This window comes from Anopheles gambiae, chromosome 3, assembly GCF_943734735.2.
Source record: "Anopheles gambiae chromosome 3, idAnoGambNW_F1_1, whole genome shotgun sequence".
NCBI classification, from domain to species: Eukaryota; Metazoa; Arthropoda; class Insecta; order Diptera; family Culicidae; genus Anopheles; species Anopheles gambiae.
Genome location: NC_064602.1, coordinates 18,110,514 through 18,130,915, shown reverse-complemented (window position 1 = coordinate 18,130,915; position 20,402 = coordinate 18,110,514). Strand labels below are relative to the sequence as shown.

At 44.9% G+C, this 20,402-nt stretch overlaps 1 protein-coding gene across 8 annotated transcripts in view; it reads right to left on the bottom strand.

Annotated features, from left to right (window-relative positions):
• Positions 1–52: 52 nt before the first annotated feature.
• The window catches only part of LOC4577964 (protein daughterless), a 69,396-nt gene continuing 49,046 nt past the window's right edge, over positions 53–20,402 (bottom strand). Inside the window, exons 3-12 of one of the 8 annotated variants that reach the window (XM_061653943.1) lie at positions 9,928–10,254; positions 9,532–9,720; positions 8,687–9,073; positions 7,582–7,653; positions 6,515–6,773; positions 6,308–6,395; positions 5,835–5,954; positions 5,609–5,754; positions 5,405–5,520; positions 53–5,141 (exon numbers count right to left, since the gene is read on the bottom strand). In XM_061653943.1, the coding sequence (XP_061509927.1) occupies positions 5,100–5,141; positions 5,405–5,520; positions 5,609–5,754; positions 5,835–5,954; positions 6,308–6,395; positions 6,515–6,773; positions 7,582–7,653; positions 8,687–9,073; positions 9,532–9,720; positions 9,928–10,254 (1,746 nt within the window). In that variant the 3' untranslated portion in view covers positions 53–5,099. Of the gene's footprint in view, positions 5,142–5,404; positions 5,521–5,608; positions 5,755–5,834; positions 5,955–6,307; positions 6,414–6,514; positions 6,774–7,581; positions 7,654–8,686; positions 9,074–9,531; positions 9,721–9,927; positions 10,255–20,402 lie in introns of those variants that run through there. The other 7 variants (XM_061653941.1, XM_061653942.1, XM_061653944.1 and 4 more) reach the window with 7 other exon arrangements.

The window sequence follows — 20,402 nt, the reverse complement described above, 5'->3', positions numbered from 1 at the left end:
CACTAGTTCGGATATCTTTCTTGCTTCACTTCACTTGACACAGGCACGAAAATTATTATGGAAAAATGGCACATTTATTTTAATAACATAATATACATTGTAATGATTTTTCCTCATTTTTTTTCTTTCTCCTACTTCTTCTTATTCTTCCTCTTCTTTCATGCTGTTGATTCATTTTGTATGTTTTCTGTTTTGTTGTGTTTTTTCCTTTTTTTAATTTTCCATTAAAACGTAGCCATCTGGTATTATCATTACATCACTGTACGTTATCATATCTCACATTCGTGTTTTCTTTCCATTTTATCAACTATCATCTTTTGCTGTCACGTTCCCTTTCCTTCTGCCATTTCTCTCGAATGATTGTGTTGTGTGTGTATTTTTTTTTTACTTCTGTGTGGTTTTACCTTCTCATTTTGTTTTTCTTTTCCTTACGATTTGCCATGGATTTTGTTGTGTGTGTGTGTATAAATGTTTTTTTGATTTGCTCTTGCAACACATTACGCTTATAATGGAACTGCTACTTGTTGTCTTATACTGTTGCTTCTTTTTTTGTTTGCTCACTTGCTTTATCTATTTCGTTATTCATTTCGTTCTTCTTGTTGGTTGTTGGAGGATGTTCATGCATTGGCTTGGTTGTTTATTTTTAATTATTACTTTGAATAGCAACAAAACTGCGTTATCGATTTGAGCACACGCATTTCGATATTTTGCTAGTGTTTTCTTCCCATTTTCTGATTTGTCTATATACTGTGTTCGTTGTACGACGAGCGTTTTTGCATGACGAACGATTGTGTATTGTGTGTGTTGCAGGATTGTGTTACGTTCCATCGTGCAATCGAAACCACCAGCACGGCGCCTTTGGTAAAGCAATGTAAAACAGGGAAAAATACTTGTAGAAAAAAAAGAAAGAAACAGTATAAACCATGAGCACAGATTTCGCGTGTGTCCCAAAACAGAGCAAACAAAAACCAAAAAAATCCATGAAAAATGAGGAACAGAACTTTTGTGCATCCTTTTTCCCCCGCTACTTAGTGTTTCATTTGCACTTTACTGATATTAGCTTTCATTTGCACCATCATTTTCATACACTTTTCTTTGCTTTATCCTTATTTTGTAACACCATTTACCGAACAGAAACCCAATCAACTGTGTTTTGCGAAAGCACCACACACAGTTCCAGGTTAGCATTGTTCGGTCTCTGTCACTAGAAGAACAAAGTAAAAGCAAGTGTATGTATAACACATTCTTGAAAAATAAGGGACAGACTAAAACTAAAGCATCGTTTAGAAAATAATATGTACTCCAGTTGTGTGTGCGTGTGTAAAATACTCTTTTCGCTTAACCTAACCTAACGCCGCAACACCGCTTAACGGCATAACGGGCGCTGTGTGATGTGTGTCGGGGTGTTTGCCTCCTTTCTTTTCCTAATGTTGATTGATTATTTTTCGCTTTTGTGACTTCTGCCGCATGCAGCATATCTCGTCACACACACACACACGCACTCATCTAATATAAGTCACCTTAAAAGTTATTACTATGGTAAAATAAAATAATTAAAATAGCAGTTAACATAAAACGAACATTGGAAGGCCAGAATATTTATCAAATGGCGAAAAATAAATCCCTAACACATGTGACGTTTAACTCTTGCTCTTTTCTCTCTCTCTCTCTCCTCGTTCACTGTTACACATTTGTAGCCTTGTTTTTTTTTCTATTTTGCTTTGGAAACAAAATACCAAAATCAAATGGAAGATAATAAAAACACCGCACCGGAATCGGTAGAAAAAAACTATATAAAAAGTATACATAAAGAACGTTTCTCTCTATACATGCATTTCATTTTTTAAAAAAATCATAAGAAAACTATAACGCGTAAAATAAACACACCACGAGCACGTTTTCATTCTCTCATTCCTGTGGTACCACTGAATCCACACAAATACGTGGAGCAGTTATTAGCAAACGGGTATTGGCGATGTGTGCTTTAAACAATGTAAGAGCAAAATGAAAGAAATTAAACTCAGAATCATTTTAACGAACCATTTAGCCTAGCTTTACTAATAGAAAGTAGTAGTGAGAAAATTATGAATGTAAAATTGAAGTTGAAACAATGCTTATGCTATTGTAGTTTCTGTCAATTATATGGATTCTGCTAACACGTGGCGACACACTTAATGAAACGATTGAGAATGTCTTGATACTTTTGCTTTCTAGAAAGTTTGGCTAGAAATATGAATAATACTATCGAGACATTTTCACCATCATCGCACTTAAGAGCTTTACAGTGAATCTTTGCATCAATGTTCAACACGTACACGGATGTGTCGCGACACATTTGCAGAAAATAATCATTGACACTTTTCATAGACATATCATTGTAAAGAACGTAGCAGTATAAAATAGAAAATATGAAACATGTTAGAGGCGTTTCCCCTCTCACGATTGACTGATTTGTCTAGAAGGTTGGCCGTATGAAATCGTTGCACTCGTTCTTGCTTCCTGAAGAGTTCCTTATTCTATTCCTTTCCTTTTGCTCTCTAGCATTACAGAAACACACACACACGTACACTTGTTGTTCACGAAACATTTTTTTTATCACATCTTTGTAAAAACACTGTTTTGGCGCGTTTAGTTAGTTTACAGTTCTCATAAGAGCGCTGCTCCTCGAGCTGATCGTAGTAGTTTGAAGTTAGCGATCATTCGTTACGTTTAATCTACGCAGCAAAATTAGGTTGAGGGAAATTGAGGAAAAAAAAGAATCATTCAGCGCCACCGGAAAAGAGTTGCTTAATGCTGCTAAAAAAAAATCTAAACCTTCTAGTTTTTCTGTGATCTAAACACAATCAGATTATATCAAACGCAGCAAAATACTATCATTCTTATGGCATTCCGATAATGTGTGATGTAATTTTCTTATACGATATTTCAATTAAAAAGGGTATAATTAATTGATTGTTTGTGTGTTGCTTTGTGTGATGGTCATTTACGAAAATTGTCTTGTGATGTTTAACTATCAAGCCTTTTAATTTGAAGCTTTCGACTTCATTTGAGGGCTTAAGCTTTCGTGTTTGATACACATGAAACCGAAAACTTGTACACTATAACAAAACATGTGTTGAATAATATAAATACTGTCGTTGATTATCGGGCATTCACGGTTATCATTGATTCGGTTCCTGAGGAACTGTCCAGACGCAAAGTTGTTGGCGCGTCTGATGGTAGGGAAAGGGTGCATTTCAAACCAAAGCTCAAACAGCTCGAAGTGACTCTGCTGCATACTACACGCTACTAATGAACACAGTTTCAAAAAAGAACAATAGTTTAACGAAAAAGCGAATCCTCGTCGACACAAGTTACGATATAAGTACACTGGTAACTGGTAACTTACTAAGTACTGGTTTAAGTCTCGAACATCCTCTCAAAAATGATATGATTCAAACCGGCGGCGGCCTGGACCCAAAAAACCGGGTGAATCGATTCTCGATCCAAAACCATGAAATGTCTCATTTTCCTACCATCAGACACGCTTGCGAACACTTTCTCTCTCTCACACACCCACAGACAGAAGCATAAACTTCTTTCACTGGTTATATGAACGCATTGTTTGTCCTCTTTCCTTTTCTGGCCAATAGTTAATGGTGGCGGTGCTTAATTCCTTTCCCTGATCTAAACCCTTCCGACGAATGATTCAATCACTCGCTTCGCTAACAACGTTGCTGGTAATACGCTCCCTTTACTACGTCAAGAAAATGATGATCTCGCTATTGTGGTACAAACGCGCGCGCTCGCGCTCTCATCGATTCATGGCTTGATTTCATGGAAATTCATTCTTCTCTCTACACATTCCTTCCGCGACCTTCTTGATTTTTTCTGCTGTTGGTTTTATATCGATATAGTTTATATATATGTTGTGTGTGTATATATATATATAGAGAATACTAAAAGATATTATTACTGTTCTTCTTTTCCACTATAACGTTTCCACATATGTCGCTTCGCTCCATCTCTCTCTCTCTCTCTCTGTCCTTGTCCTATTAGGAATCTGTTCAGGGGTGATGTACTGTAATCGTTCGATTATGTTTGTGTATTTCTTCTTTTTTTCTTTTTTTTTGTCACCCCGAATTAATAACAAAAAAATAGTCCTCTATCAGCTCCCCCTGCTGTTGCTATCTGCTGCTAGCGTAATGTTTTACGCTAATTTTATTTGCAAAGAAATTGTAACACTTTCTGCCCCGAGTTGCGCGTGCCATGCGTGCATTGTGTGCAATAAAATCGCCCTAGCCTAGTTCTGGTTCACCTAAAACACACACGCTTCTTGCACACCGGGGCGTTCAATCGCTGTCACGGGGTGTTGTATTGATTGCTTAAAAAACAAAACAAAAAAGTTTGAACGTATTTTTTACACCATCGCACCAAATACTTTATGCATTAAGTATTTCCTGCGTTCTGCCTATCGCTGTATAAAAGACGCACACAGCTCCTTCTGCACTGTCCGCTGATTCGCACTGTCCAACAGTGGCCGCTACCAGTGAAAGTGAGAGAGCTTTTGAACAGTAGTGGGAGACGGAGGAGAGGGATTTGTAATGTTTTGCGCGCGACTGAAAACGGGCTGAAATACATGTTGACACGTGCGCGTGTGTGATACATTTCACACGCCGCAACTACTAGTGCTACCTTCCGTTTCCTTGTCGTTGTTTATACAACACGTTTTGTTCTACTTACACACGTACAGCATCTTACTTCTTCCTTGCGTTTCTTCCAGCGCTTCACATATGTACACTTTATGCTTCCGTGCTTCGTCCTAACATGCCAGCATTTTTTTTTAATTCCATTTTTCCTATTGTGCTTCACTCGCATCGATTTGTTGCCCCACACACACACACATACCTACGCCTAAACTAAACTCCTTTCTTAACCTCTGGAGGTTTTTTTGTGTGTGTGCTGTACTGCTTCCTGGCAGCCGTGGATATAGACCACCAAGTATCTTCCTCTTCCATTCTTTTATCTAATTACTTGTATTGGACTGGTTGTGCGGATTCTGCCCGTAAGAGTTGTGCTGTGGTTTGTTATCTTCGAATAAAGCAGGTAAAATTGGTATGCTATTGTGGTGGTCCACTGTGCGGTAGACTTGGCGGAGCACCCTGCATTACACACGCGCGCGTAACATCCATCGGGGTGTTTAGAGTGTTGGTGTAGGGGGTTGGAGTGGTTCGGTGTGTGTTTGTGTTTTGGTGTGTCATTGGAAGGTTGTTGTTGGTGTCAATCCGCAGCGCAGCAGCGTACCGGCGGGCAGCAGGAGAATGGATTAGAACAAACAAATCAGAGCTTTAGTATTCAGTGGTGTGCAGTTGATCGTTGTGCCCGGCTACAGATCCCTGTGCTCCTGTTTCAGACCACTACTTACAGGTAGCGTAGGGTAGGCTGATTGATGTAGGATATGCGGGGGTAGCTTCGGACCGTCCTCGGCCTTCTCCTCCTCTCGCCGCTTCAGGCAAGCCGCCTTCGGGTTTAGATTACGCTCTGGAAATTAAGATACCGAAAATAATTATTAATATTATAAACAGTTTCTTTACAAAAAAGACAAAACTAGTCACAAATTGATGCATACCTCGCACTTGCTGCTCGAGAGTCATTATCACTTCTACAGCCATGTTCAGTATGCCCAGCTTGGTCTGTGGTTTGTCTGATTTCAGGTGCGACATGCACATGCGTCCCAGCTCCTTCAACGCCTCATTAATATCCCGAATACGTATTCTGTGCAACAAAAAAGAAAGAAGATAAAATTAATACACTTGTCACTTGGGCACACAATGTGTCGTAAAAGCAACACCTACCTTTCACGTGCATTGTTGGCTTGCCTTCGCTCCCGCTCCTTTCGATCCTTTGCCAACGGGTCCAGATCGTCGTCGTCATCGTCGTCGTCAGCACTGGAACAACTGCGCGAGGTTTTACTACTAGTTAGAATGTTGACGTCAAAGTATCACATCGCAAACAGATACGTCGTAGCGTAAAACGTTAAACGCAAGAAAAGGAAATAGTAAAATGAAACGAAAAAAGAAACAGAAACACAACTGTGTTATGAATTGAACAACTAAAAAGGGAAATAATGCAAGCAAAAAACTGAAGTAAAAAAAAACTCAATTTCCGGATAAATTCATACAAATCAAGATTTTATAAATTAATCCAGAAAAAATAAAAACTACACTTCCGAGCTACCGCTAATCCCATCCCACAAAACACCCACTTGGCGGCAACAAGACCCATCCCCCAACTGCGAGCTGACTAAACCTTGTAAAGAATCACTTACTACTTGCGCTGCCGCTTGGCACCCTTCGCCGAACCCTGCACGGAGCTGCTCGGTTTGGTATCGGAATCTGGAGGCTCTTTGCGTTTCTCTGAGGATAAATGATAAACTGTTTTTTTAGATGATAACGTTTATAGTAAATCACCTATCAGTATTGTTTGTGTGGCAAATAAACGGGCGGGGGCGCGATGGGGCGAAAGCGAAACTTACTGTTGTTCACCGAGACCGGGCCGCTGCCGGGGAGTCGTTCCGTTTTCACGGGGACGGTGGAAAGTTCGGCCGGCGCGTCCGGGTGCTGCTGCAGCTGGGAGGAGGGTGGAATGATCGGCCCGCTGCCGGTCGAGTACGGTGAGACGGTCGCGGCAGGGTCGATTGAAGAGAGCGACACACCGACCTGCGGCTCGCAGTGATTTCGCAGTATGTTGATGGCATCGTCCAGCCGTTCCTCCATGCGTGACCCTTGCAGGGACTGTGGGCAGATTGTTGCGGGGGAGAGAAAGATGGGAGAGGGAGAGAGAGAGAGAGAAAGATAGAGAGAAAAAACCAGATTATAGGGTCAATTCGGAATAATAAACATAAATGTCGCACAATTCTTTGCCCTCCGTGACGGGCAAAATGATAACCCGGCGCGGGCAGGAGCGCGGAAAAGACAAACAATATGACCGAAAAGGCCATATCATCGGAAGCAAATGAAAACAAACGCAAATAAAAGAAGCGTACGGCATTATCAAATTAACAACCTTCAAGTTTGACAATAGTTAACAATGCATACAAATTTACAATATTTCGTACAAGCTACGATCGAGGGAGTAAAAAGCTCTGTATAAATACAACAAAAATTAATGTAGCACGATATATTAATGCCAGAGCCAGAGAAAGATACTGTACAGCACACACACACACACACACACGGAGACGTAGTATTCGGTTTTACTGGCGATGTGAGCACACTTATGCTACAATTTCATTACCACACAGCCTCCGCTATCAACAGTGTTCATGCTAAGCCAACAAAAAACACACAAAAAAATGGTAATGATGTGCAACACACACACTGGAAAAAAAAGGAACGAATGAGTGGCCCGCGTTCGACCTCTGCCCCCGAAAAAACAGAGGGACACCACGCGAGCCATACAAAAGCGAAGATGTGGTTCGCTGGTGGTACAGGAATTCTCGACATTTAACATTTTGTGTGCAATCATCACAGCTCCTCAGCAGCTCCTTCTCTTTTTCCCTCCATCCACAATCTGGGTCCAGAAGCCTTGTCCCATACTTACCGTGACGTTTTCATGCTCTCTTAGTAGCGACACGATCGCCTCATCTAGCGGCTGTATCTCGGGAGAGTTGGCCTACACGGGAACGAGATACGAAATAAACACAAGAAAGAAAGAAAGAAAGAAAAAAACATGCATCAACGAAAAATTGTTGGAAATAACACGCATTCAAATCAAATGAAGAGAATCAAATTAAAACAAATAGAGATAAAAAAGAAAAAGAAGAGTGTAAGAAGAAGAAAGAAAACCACACATCAAACACGCTCATACACACACACAATGGTACTTTTGGTGTTTTGTGCCATACAAAAGAAACAAATTTGACAAGAGAATAACTGTATCGAAACATGAAAGTCATTTTGTTTCGAAAGATGAATAAAAAAAACTAAAAAAGTTAAGTATAGAAACACAAAAGGAAAAAAGCATTTAGGTGCAAATGTGACTAATCTTTACGCAAAGTGATGTTTGGAATGATACTCAAACCCGGCGAAAAGATCCGATCAACCTGTTACTTTCAGATATTGGTACAAAACGAAGCGTAAGCTTTATCAGAATAAAAGCAATTTACAATTATTACGAATAAATTGAAAACATTACGAAAAATCTTGCAAACATGCTAATTTACAAATGGATAAAACGATTTTACAAAAGATTGAAACAAGTCTTGATATAAAATATGTAAATATCATAGTAATACAGGAATATATAAAACCAAAATACGCTTGATCGTCAGATTGCCATAAAAAGAAAACAAAATCTTGAAAAACACGATAATTATATCATGATCGTGATTAAACAATACAAACAAAAGAATAAACAACAACAATACTTTCAAAAATTAGATCAAAAACCACTCTTACAACTAGTAAACTGACAACAAGTCCTTTGTCAGGTATCGATTACAACAAATAGCTTTTCCAAATTGATACACGATAAAACTCATCGCGAAAAAGGGCACCAAGAAACAACAATAACAAAAAAACCCACACAAACGGAGCGAAAGAAAGAAGGCAAAGTAAGAGGTGTATAACAAAACAAAACAAAAAAAAAAAAGCAGCGCGCCTCGTTTACGGGTATGTGTGTATGTAAAAGATCCAATCCAATTTACCATATGGGGCAGTCCTCGATGCACTAGCTCGGGCGCGTAGGAACCGTTCGATAGGCTGTTGAGTACGGCCGGGCCGCCACCGTTGCTGTTGATCACCGCCGGGTTGATCTGCTGCCAGGCACCGCCCGCCGCCGCGACGGCCGCCGCAGTGGCCGCCGACGCAACGGACGCGGGAACGCCACCGCCGGGCACGACGACGGTGGAGCCGCCGCTCGCCGGCACGGCGGCGGCATGAATACTTTGCTGCGACGCTTGCTGGGACTGCTGTACTTGTTGCTGTTGCTGTTGCTGTGCCTGCTGCTGCTGGGACGTGAGCGGTGGAGGTGAGTTCACTGGCGTGTTGGGGTTGGAACCGTAACTGCTAATGCTCTGATCGGTTGGGTACATCTAGTGGAGGGAAAGAAGAAAAAAGGGACACAAACGGGTGAGGCACGCAGACAGGGGAGGGAGTTAGAGGAAACGAATTAATACAAGACCATGTTAAAGGATTATGTTTTTATACTGGTCCGCAAGGGTGTGTGTGTGTGTGTCTGCAGACGACGGTAGGCCATTACAACACCCAATGCTTTTTTTTAGTTTGTTCATTTTCCTGTTTTTGCTCATACAAAACCATTACCACATACCACAAGCAGTATATCTCTTGTTAGAAATGTCTGTACATGGTTTCATATTTGCTAATGTTTTTTTTGCTGTTGTTTGATATGCTTTGGTTGACAACCACAATAAAGAACAATCGGCAACTACCGATCGCGATCCAGTGAGATCATAACATGCGAGGCACACACACACACACACACACTGTAACCAACATCACCTTAATCTCCTACCGCATATCGTATACTAACCGTCTGTAGCGCCTTGCCGACCAGGGTGTCGTTTTGTACAATTGGACTATGCTGCGCATGCTGGTTGTGGTGACCGCCAGCGAGCGCGTTGTAGATTGCGGGTGAGTTCTGGCCCTGCGTACCGATCGGCGGTATCTGCGCGTTATTGCCCCGGAACGTGCTCATCGGTGGAAGTGCTTGCGTTTGATTCTGCACCAGCATCATCATCATCCCCAGTAGCGTTTAGGTGTTGATTGGAACGGGACACAACGTCCAGCAGCGATCGGGTGTTGAGTGTTGATGTGACAACCGATGAGGTACACAGAAAAGAAGAAGAATGCAAATTAGAGGTCGTTTTTCGCCACAATTCTAACCGTAAGTCAACATGTAAGCGCGGGTGCGGTATTAATACATTACCTGTGAAAGATGGCCGCCGTCCATGTGCGGCACACCGACCGGCGACATCGCGTACTGGTCATGGTTGTGCTGAGGGCCACCGCCGGCCCCGCCCCCACCGAGATGGGTCCCGTGACCTACGTTGTGGTAGCCGCCGCCACCACCGCCGCCGCCGCCACCCGTACCGGAATGTGGTGCGTACGCTCCGCTCGACGAGGACGGGTACCAGGAGCCGCCGGGCGAGTCGTAGTACGGTTCCGGCTGGTACAGTGCGCCGCCCGCCTTCGGGGACGTGTATCGCTGCCCGCCCGTAACCGGACTCTCGTGCGTGTACTCCTCCGGGGCGTACTGTAGCAAAAAAAAGGGAGAGAGAAAGAACGAATGACAAGATGAGAAAGGATTGAAAGGCGAATTAGAATTAATTATGCTTAATGGATTCGTGAAGCTCCGTGGGCGGAAAGGACATTGTCAGAATGGGAGGCCACAGTAGAAGACGAAACGGAAAAACAAAAAAAACCTTATCCCAAGCGCTAAGTAATGGATTTTACACCCTCCCCCGGGAGGTCACAAGAAATCAAACTTTAGGAGCTGCGGTGATTTATGCACCAAACCCGCCGCTAGTCTTGCGGGAGAACTTTAAAGGGACCGATTAAAGACCTCACACCACCGTCGCCATCCTCCGGCGAGCTGTTCCCAGTGTCCGTCGTCCTCGTGCAAATCTCCCTTTCGGTGTTCCGCCCCGGGGGCTAGACTTCTCGATGGCTAGATGATGCTTGATTAATGGATAGCTTTCGCTTGATCCCACACTTTCCCGAATCTTAGGCGTAATGTAAGCGGGCGCACGCTATCCGGACGATTCTTCTTAAGTTCTTGCTGCACAAAACTCGAGAGAGCAGCTCTAGGAGGCAACAACACAAAAAAAAGAACATCCATTCCGTCATTCGGTAGAAGTAATCGCCAAGATTGTTTTAAATCGCCACTCCCTATCTCGCTTTCGGGCATTCTTCTTCTGCTGTATCCCGCGCCTCGTGTCGTGTCTTCGGGCGTGTCGCGATTGTCCCTTTAGCTCCGCAAAGGTCATACTACAAAACCGGCGTGGAAGCAAACCCGAGGCTTGTTGGGTAAAGGGAAAACGATTCGCACGATGAGCTAACTTTCGGTCGAAGCTGCTTTTGCTGCTGGCATGTCTGAATGAAGAAGTCCTGCCACCGTGTATACTTGAATGAATGACACACACGCGGGCGCGACCGAAAAACTGCGCAATAGATACGTTTGTAACGGAGCCGATAGGGTCGATTGGTTGCTCCTCGGTTTGAAGCTCTCGACACACATCGTCGTCCACAGCAAAAAAAAAAAGAAAGACGCGATCGCGGACCTACGGAGTCGAGAGAGCATGGGGTGATAAAAATTCAGCATATCACACCACCCAACAAAACCGGTATTGCTTTCCAGCACCGAGACGCGACCAGACCAGCCAGTCAGTCGCGTCTTCGCGCGGGCACACAGCAACATGGAATGCCAACATATTGCTAGCCGCAATAGGGCATCTCATCTCGTCGGACTGCGAGCCCAGAGACGAAAAACTGGTCGTGTTCGGACGCTGCTAGCGATTCTTGGGCGCGTGTTTTCTCTATTTTTTTGGTTAAATATACACACTTCCGCAGATGAACTCCACGACGGCGACGGCGACTAGAATTTGACCAATTCTGGGAACTGCCCTCTAACTCCCACACTACCACTCCCGCACACGCACCATCGACCGTGTCCGAATTAAAGGTTTTTATCACTACTTTACGAAATGCTCAGACCCCTTCTTCCCGCCGTCTCGTTGCCACTCCTCCCACCACACTCTGTCCGTCCAGCGCCTCTTTTGAGGAATCCGACCGACCGACCGGCCGACCAATCTAACCAACCCAAAACCGCCTCTCATCGACATCTCTACTCCATCACCAACAGCTCCCCCCCTCCCCCTTCTCTTCCTTCTCCCTCCCTTTCCAGCTCCTTTCCAACGATTTGATACTCTGCTTCTTTCGCTCGCAACATGCTACAGAGATTAGCATACTCTACAATGTTTGCATGCACAATCGTCAACCACCCTCCTCGCTCCCCCCACCACACACTTTGGCGTGTTTGTGTGTGTGTTGTGTGTTTGCGCGTGGGGAAGCTGGGCGGCGAGACGAGATGCTCATTATCATATTTGACAAATTTTCGATATTAATCATGATCATCAACAGCTCAACCGGAATCACTTTTCACGAAAAACATCAACCCACCCTGTCCCTCCTCTCCTCCTGTGTGCCTTTTGGGGGGGGTCGGGGGATTGATAGATACATTGGGTGTGAGACGATGAGAGAGAGACTGAAATGACTGAGCAGTTGCGAGGCAGTTGGGGAGGAAGGTGGGAATGCCAAAGTAGTAAAAGCTAAAAGGCCATCGCTTCGTATGCTCTCCATCAAACACACACACACACACAGACAGAGCAATGGAGCAAAATCCCGTCGTGAATGGAGCGGAGCACAGTCACACAGCTTTCTGAATAGAAACACACACACACACACACAAGGAGGGCTGTGTGAGGAGCTTTTTGGGGAAGGCAGACATGTTGGCAACACAGTGCGACACCCAAACCGACCAGAGCCGAGGCAGCCCCAGAGCGATACAGCAAACGGAGAAAGACTAAAACTATCCGTCTAGCAACATAAACCAGAGTATAGAGAAGGAGAGAGCGAGAGAGATAGAGAGAGAGAGAGGGAAAGAGTGGCCAGCATACAGTAGCAGTAGCGAGCGATTGGAAGCGATGGCGTGGAGTGGGACTGAAACGATGACAAATGGTAGGAAACGCAAAAGAAGCAGCTACTCTACTGCTACTAGCCGGAATCGACGACCGTTTATCATGCGTACCCCCCCTCCAACTCTTCCACCTAGCCCCACACCCGGAGCGGGGGTGGACTCTAGGCGATGGCGGCAATGGCCAACCGACTCCCCACACCCGGAAAGTGTGTGTGTGCGTGAGAGTGTTGCGCATTAAATCACTCGTCTTATAAACGGAGGCAATTTTCTGGGCCCTTTCCTTCGTCCTCCTCTTCCAGCTCCAAAAGTTACTCCAGCGACTTCCCATAGTGTGATGGTGTGATGTATATGTTTTTACTACAGAAGTGAATCGAGAACTTATCTCCTCCCTCGACAGCTAATTCCAGCCAGCACGAGTTCACAAATGCTTATTGATTTCAAAGCACTTCTCTGAGAGGCGTCCTGTTTTTGGATAATTAATCTGCTTACATAGTTTTCGCCTCCAATCCTCACCCAATGAAACACGCGTTTGTCCTTAGAATTGAAACTCCAAATTGGCCGATTGCGTGCACAGTGTCTGTTGTTATGAATGCGATGGATGCGCTCATCGCCCAAACGGATTGGATGGTAAATTATTAAGAAGGAACTGGCCCCGGGAGTTGGAACCGCTTCTGACATTTAAAAGCTCCCCCAAGAAGACTTGCCGTGTGTCTTCTTGGCCACGAGAGGTGTGTGGTGGTGTCTTGGCCAAGCTCGCCCAACCACTACCACCCCCAACTTGAATCTCTCTCTCCGAAGTCGCTCATATCGATTTCAAATTATGTTCAGCCAGATCTCCAATGTTTTATGTTTGTTGCTTCAATGGCAAAATAACGTCTTTGGGAAAGGGAAGACACACTCCCAAAAGCTCGTCTGCTCTTCTGTAGCACCACCACCATACCATATACATGTGTGTGTGTTTGTAGGTGCTTTTAGAAAAAATATTTTCTTACGACTTGGATCTTCCAATTTGTGCGGAAAGCATTTTCGTTTATACTGGTGCTGATGGGGTGGCTGTTAAAAAATCCCAAAATAACTGCCCAACAAAAAAAAAGATTATTATCTCCACACCTCCACACACACACCCCTACACATTACCATAATGCCGGGGAGGTGGCCTTCGATTGCGATTTACTACCATGCCCGTGCGCGGTGCCTTTGCGTGCCCTTCTTCTGCTGCTCCACTCCAGACGACTTCCATCCCTCACACACACACGCGAGATGTTGGATTTGAGATAAAAATCCGATCAAATAGTAATGAACGAACTGCCATAAACGGAGCGGGGTTTCGTGATCGAACACCAGCCCCCCCTGCAACCGCCGGAGTCGGTGAGGATGCCAACCAAGAGCCGGTTCTTTCATAGAAGCGGCGAGGCAACAGCAGCAGCCATCAAAGATTCAAATATTACTCCCAATCATGACGAGCGCGCTATCGCTATTCGCTTGCAAAACCCAAACGGGCGGCGATACCACCCCGTTACTAGGACTTTTCACTCTGTCCCTCTCTTTCTTTCTCTCTCGCTCGGTTGCTTAGGATCGCAGAAAAAGTTCCGTTTTTTACCAAACGATGTCCTCGTATGCTCTTCTTTTTATTTGCTAGATCTGAGTCTTCCTTTCCAATTCTACCACTATCGCTTACCGAGGGGGTTTTTGTGTCGTTTCCTATCCATCGGATTCGAATTCGGATTTGAACATACACAGACACACGCGGCCCTTAAGCAGAGTACGATTGCCGGTACCGATGGCACGGGACAACCAAACCAACCGGGCGGACAAACATTCAAAGGGTGTTATGGTATTAGTTCATTTATAATTCAATAGCGAATATCTAACACTCGCCGCGCCCCTACCGAGGACCTTCATCCTTCCCACCTCGGAAAACTCAGAACGACCCCGAAATTTTCCCACTCGTTTCCACTCCTCCTACCACCACAAGGACACCAACCAACCGGCAGGAGACTGTTTCGAGACGATTATTATACGTTTGCTCTGGGCTGCATCGTACAACCCTCACTCTCGCCTTGTGCTCTCTTTCTCCCTGCCACATCATCTCTAGCAATTTCCCTCCTAATGGGATGGAACAACCATGGGTCCTTCCCGCCCCGTTGTCGGTGTAAAAACGTCACCCATTCCCAGTTCTTTTGGCGCAACCAACAACAACAAGGAGAGCTGTGCTGCAACACACAGCACCGGAGACCGGAACACACTGGTGTCCCTTCGTTTTTAAAAGGAGATCTTCTTTTTTTCTGGTCCTTTCTCCCTTCCCAGTAGTTTTCGTGTTGATGCTTGTGCCCGGGGAAAAACGCACCACTGCTTTCGACACTGCGTCCGGGACCGAGAGAGCGTGGAAAGCGTACGTGTTTGGTTGCTCCTAGGACACCACAGACAGTGCTGCCTGCGCGTGCGATCACACTACTAGCATTTTCCCGACTAGCTGTTGCACCATACACACTCACACACACACAGACACACACACATGCGTCCATTCATCTTTCCTTTCTCCTAGGGCCCGGCACGATGACAAAGTGGTTGCTCCCTCTTCAACCCACCCTCTGTGCACAGGGCACACCACACCATCATCAAAAATCGAATATGCGCCCAGAGTTAGGCAATTGTATTTTTTCAGCAGCCAAACAAGCACAAAAAAAAGCCCCTTATAAAACATACGCTTAGAAGCACCCTTCTTTTGCAGCATTCGATCCTTACTTTGTGTTCAACTGTGGGCCGTGAAAAAAAAAGGGAAGACCTAAACAACATCCATCTCACTCTGTCTCGTTCCGATTTAGTGAAGCAACGAACCCCGCGTAACCAGGTTAGCAGAAGCAGCAGAAACATCCACTGCCACCCAGCTAGGATAACCTAACACACTCAATGTGATGGCAGTTAAAAAAGAAAAAAAACCCTTAAAAACACTTCCCCCCATATTGTGCCCTGCGAGGGTATTGGTGTGCACCACACACACACATACACTCCCCATTCCTCCCACCAGAGAGGATCACCAGTTCGCTCACAATGAATCGACAAACCTTCTCGCTTCCCCCTCTGCCGTCCATGTCCGTGTGTGCCAAAGAAAATCCATAAATTTTGGCGGTTTATGATTCATTTACATATTAATAATTTATGTCCCGTTCTGGCTCGTGCGCTCCTTCTCGCTCGCTCACACTCGCTGTTCGCTGTGCCGCTGTGCAGCGCGGGGCAATAGAGATACGCGGATGCGGGATATAAAGCGGGGAGGAGGTAGGTGTGTACGTCCCTGTAACCTTCCGAAGAAATGCTTCCACATTTTCTGCCAGATCTGTACCTGTAGCTTCTCTTTTTGTGTGTGTGTGTGCGGGTGTAAAGAAAAGAAAATCCTTCCTTCCTGCTGCGCATATTAGCTGCAATCTCTCAAACAGGCTGCTCAAAATGTGCTGCTCAATCGACAGTGCTGTTCCTCCTCCTTCTGTACTCTACTGCGCACACACACACAAGAGCGCACAACCCAAAATATAGGGGATGAGGGTAAAATTATTCAACAAACGAAAACAAAAAAATGCGTATTATATTGCGCTTATTAGCATAATAAACCCCGCCACCACCGAAACAGCCATGCTGCAAAAGACTGAAAAGAGCGTGGTGCGATCGATCGACAACCCCCAGGCGCAGCACCCGAATGATGCTGGTCTGGTAGTAGACGCAGTAGTAGTAGTGGTAGTGCATACATTTCCGCACAAAGCCCGACACCGTTAAAACATCTTCAACGATTTAGAATGCTGCTGAATGTGGAGTGGAGAGGAAGGACCACCATGCTTCTCCATTGATATACACAAAAACCACTCCCCGAGACACACATACACACATCGGAAGGTGCGACGACGACACACGGTATCTTCCCTCCCTCAGGCTCTCTACCTTCGAGTCCAAAAACGACCCTGAACTAATCGAGCATATTATACATGTTTGCTTCGGTTCTCTTGTGAGCCATTCAAACCTTTCCTCCCTTCCCACTATGCGCCCAAAGAAGAAGACACAAACGAAGGAAGTCTCAACCCCAAACACACAGCGGCCAGATAGGGTGACAAATTGACTGTTCGCATTGGCAAGACACTACCAGGCGGCGGAGCAGAGGAGCCGAAAGAGCGTTGTTTTATTCTTTCTTATTTTTCGTATTTTCCAACGAGAAGGCTTCACATATTAGTTCGACGAATTGGGCCTTCTTTACATTACGAGAGGAAAGAAGAAAAAACAATCCGGGACAAACTGCCCTGAAATACGGATACACAACGATACAACGCCCCAATGTGTCTTAGCACCTTAGCACCCAGAAATGACAACAAATCTAGCAGCAGCACCGGGGCGGCGGGCTCTCACCGACGGGTTAGTTACGGTGGCTTAGATTCCGTGTGGACCCGCGGACCGATTACAGAAGAAGAGCAGCACAGAACGGCTCCCAGGCCGAATGACTGAGAAGAAGATGCGGGATCTCCACCACCACCGACCGACGGAGAGTTTATTTTTCGCCAGTCTGTGTAAATAAAGATTCATCTCGCTTCGATATGCTTTTTTTTTCGGTGTGTTATCTACCTCTTCTTGCGACCAAGAATAAGAAGAAAAGATGAGCCTACGAAAGATTCAAATAGATGTTCAGTTTCGTGGTCGTCGGCTCAACGAGACGGGGGCTCCTCCTAAGAGATGCAAGTTGTTTCGGTAAACAGTTCGATTTCTTCGAATTTGAAACCACTTTGTAGTACGCACGCTCATTTAAGAAGCAGCGAGGAGGATTGGAGATGCTTGCAGGTTTTGTTGCTTTATCATTGATTTGGAATTGTTTTGAAGGACACATAAAACACATAAAATAAAGCTTATTTTCATTGAGAGAAAGTGATCATAATTTAACGATTCCAATAAATTCTACAAAAACAAGATCCGCACACTAAGACACCCTCCTCCCCTATCGAGTAATTAGATTGCTTCCCATAATCCAGATCTCCCTCCGGCGTTCAACACCAAACGATTACCATACCGCATAACTCACACACATACACGCACACACACAAAGAAAGAGGCATTACTTTCGGGATCAATTTCGCGCGAGCCCCTGGGAAATTCAATTACCAGACAGCTTCGCCAATAAATAACGCATCATCGAGCGAAAAGGTGACGTGACGAATATTGCCACCGGATTAAAGCGACGCAGGCCCAATCAAATCTCTCCTCCCAGAGCCTTTAAATGGGTGGAAGAGGAAGAAAAAGCAACCACCACATATTCCCATCAAAATCCAACCCCTTTTTTTCCTTTTTCGGGCTGTATAATAATCTCTCGAATGGCTCTTTAAATCTCATCCCGCGTAAAAACCTCGGGGAGAAGGATTCCCCCTCACTCCTAGAGTTGGGTTTTGATCCCTTCTTTTTTTTGTGACTCTGCTGTTTAGTGCCTGTCCCTTCTCTCTCTCCGTGATTGCGGGCATGCAATGAATCTTACATTCAGTGCACAAATCCACTGATATACACATACAATCACACAGGCAGCATGTCTTCTTTTGTATCCCTTAAAAACTTGGTTTTGGTCCTTCGAACCGGATTCCGTTTAATTCTGTTTTGTCAACTGCAAACAAGTATCCGGTCGCAATGATACTGCCGACGAGGGTGAGAGAAGACAAGAGAAAGAGAGAAAAAAGTGCTACACCCAAACAGCAAAACTGCTCTAGATTAAGCACTACAACCCAAACGAAGGGTTGAACAACCCTCCTCGGACGCCCGGAAAGAAAAGCAAACCCCGAACGCATCATCATCGTATTTTTTACCGTTTCATTAAACCAATTCCCCATGTGTGTTTGTGCTTGTGTAGTTTTAGAGAGGTTATTCTCTATCACAACCCGAGTCGACGATGAAGGGGGGGGGGTCGAGAAAAAAGCACTTACTTCCGAAACGATCCGTAAACCGCCAACAAAAACCCATCCTTTTCGCTCCTACGGGGATGAGATAGCGAAGGGAGCATGATAATGCGAACGTTAAGATAATTATCCAAAATTATTTTCCAACTTGTTTCCATCGGCAGCAGCACACACTGCTGCTGCTGAGGCCTTTTTCCTGCGTGTGTCTTGTTCTCCTCACCTACACGTCTGGGGGAAGAAGACTAAGCCCAAGGGGGAAATAAATGTGTTGTTGGTACACAACATCTAATGCTGGTTGTTGCAATGCCGCTGCTTTTGGTGTGCGAAGGAAAATAGAATTAAAAAAAAAACTGAATATGTACGTGGTGGTGGTGGTGCAAATGAGAACACATAAGAACGATTAAAGTTCGTTACCTTATGCAGGGTGCAAAGCACCACACGCACAAAACTTCCCAAGCAGCCCATAAGCAGCAATAGAAGATCGAACGAGCGAACCGCGGGATGTGCAGACGAAAAAAAAAGTGCGCTCCCCAAAAAACGTACGATCACGTAAAAAAAAAGATTAAATTACGTTCGCTACAGACAGACAGTACACCTTTTTTCCAACCCCCGATAAGATCAATAACCTTCGGCGATTGCAAGACGAGGGCGAACGACCCTGATCTTCTTGCGAATGCATCGTTCTTTTCGGGGCAAGATTTCCATCGATCATATGATCCAGTTGCAGTTCATTGGGGATGATTTGAAAGGTCCAATTTCTAATCTCCTTTCTCTTAGGATCTATGTGTGTGTGTTGTGTTCCATAATAGACTCACTAAAAACTAAGAAATCATCAGCATACATTGTATTTATCAAGGTTACAAGAAGGTTTACAGTCGTTCAACGCTGCAGGATGTATCGCCGCCAACCTCTGGTTTTGCAAGAAGCGAAGTTGTTGTCTTTGACTGCACTTTAGACCTTCGTGTGTGTGTGTCTGATACCGTCTGATGAAGCCCTACCATAGCCCAGCAGCATAGCCAACAGCAACAAAAAAGTTGACTCTCTTCTAGGGACTTGTTACTTTTGCAAAAATGAAAACCAATCAGCAAAAAAAAACCGCTTCAGCTAAAAGATATGCCCAGCAGCACTTTGCAGCAGCCAGAGTGAAGAAGACGTGTCTGACACGTCCATTAGCGTGCGGTCCCAAGGTCCCAAGAACAGAGAAAGAGAGCACACCAAGGAGCCGAAGAAGTTCGATAAAAACGCCATTTCTCCGTCAAAGTCGAAACAAGCCGGTAGCCTGTGGACTTATGCGCAGCAACAAAAAATAAACCGTCTTTGCCAAACTTGCTGCCCTGAATTTTGCCAAAAATTGGCAATGAAGATAAACCAGGAGGAGGCGAGCTGACAGAGCGCCCCTTCTCTTGCACAATTATGAGCGATTAAGCAATTTGCTAAAAAACAAACCCAACCATCCCCACCCATTCGCTTTCTTCGCCTTTGCAGTTGCACAAACTGAAATGAAATTCCCTCCCAAAAAAAATAGTGAGGAGACCATTCAACGCAGCACCCAAGACTCGGTGGAGATCGTCGTTTTTTGGGGGTCCTTCTCCCCACCATTTAGTGGCCACCAAAACCAAACGTTGTTGTTATCCCAATGGGCGTTAAAAGAAGCGAAACGCAGCACGCTCACTGGTGTGTACTTCATTTAACTGTTTTGCCTTTTTTTTTCATCCCACTGTTGTTGTTACAGCTTCTATGGTTGTTTGCTGTACTTTCTTCGACACTGGCTGCCATCATCATGGGGTAACCTTG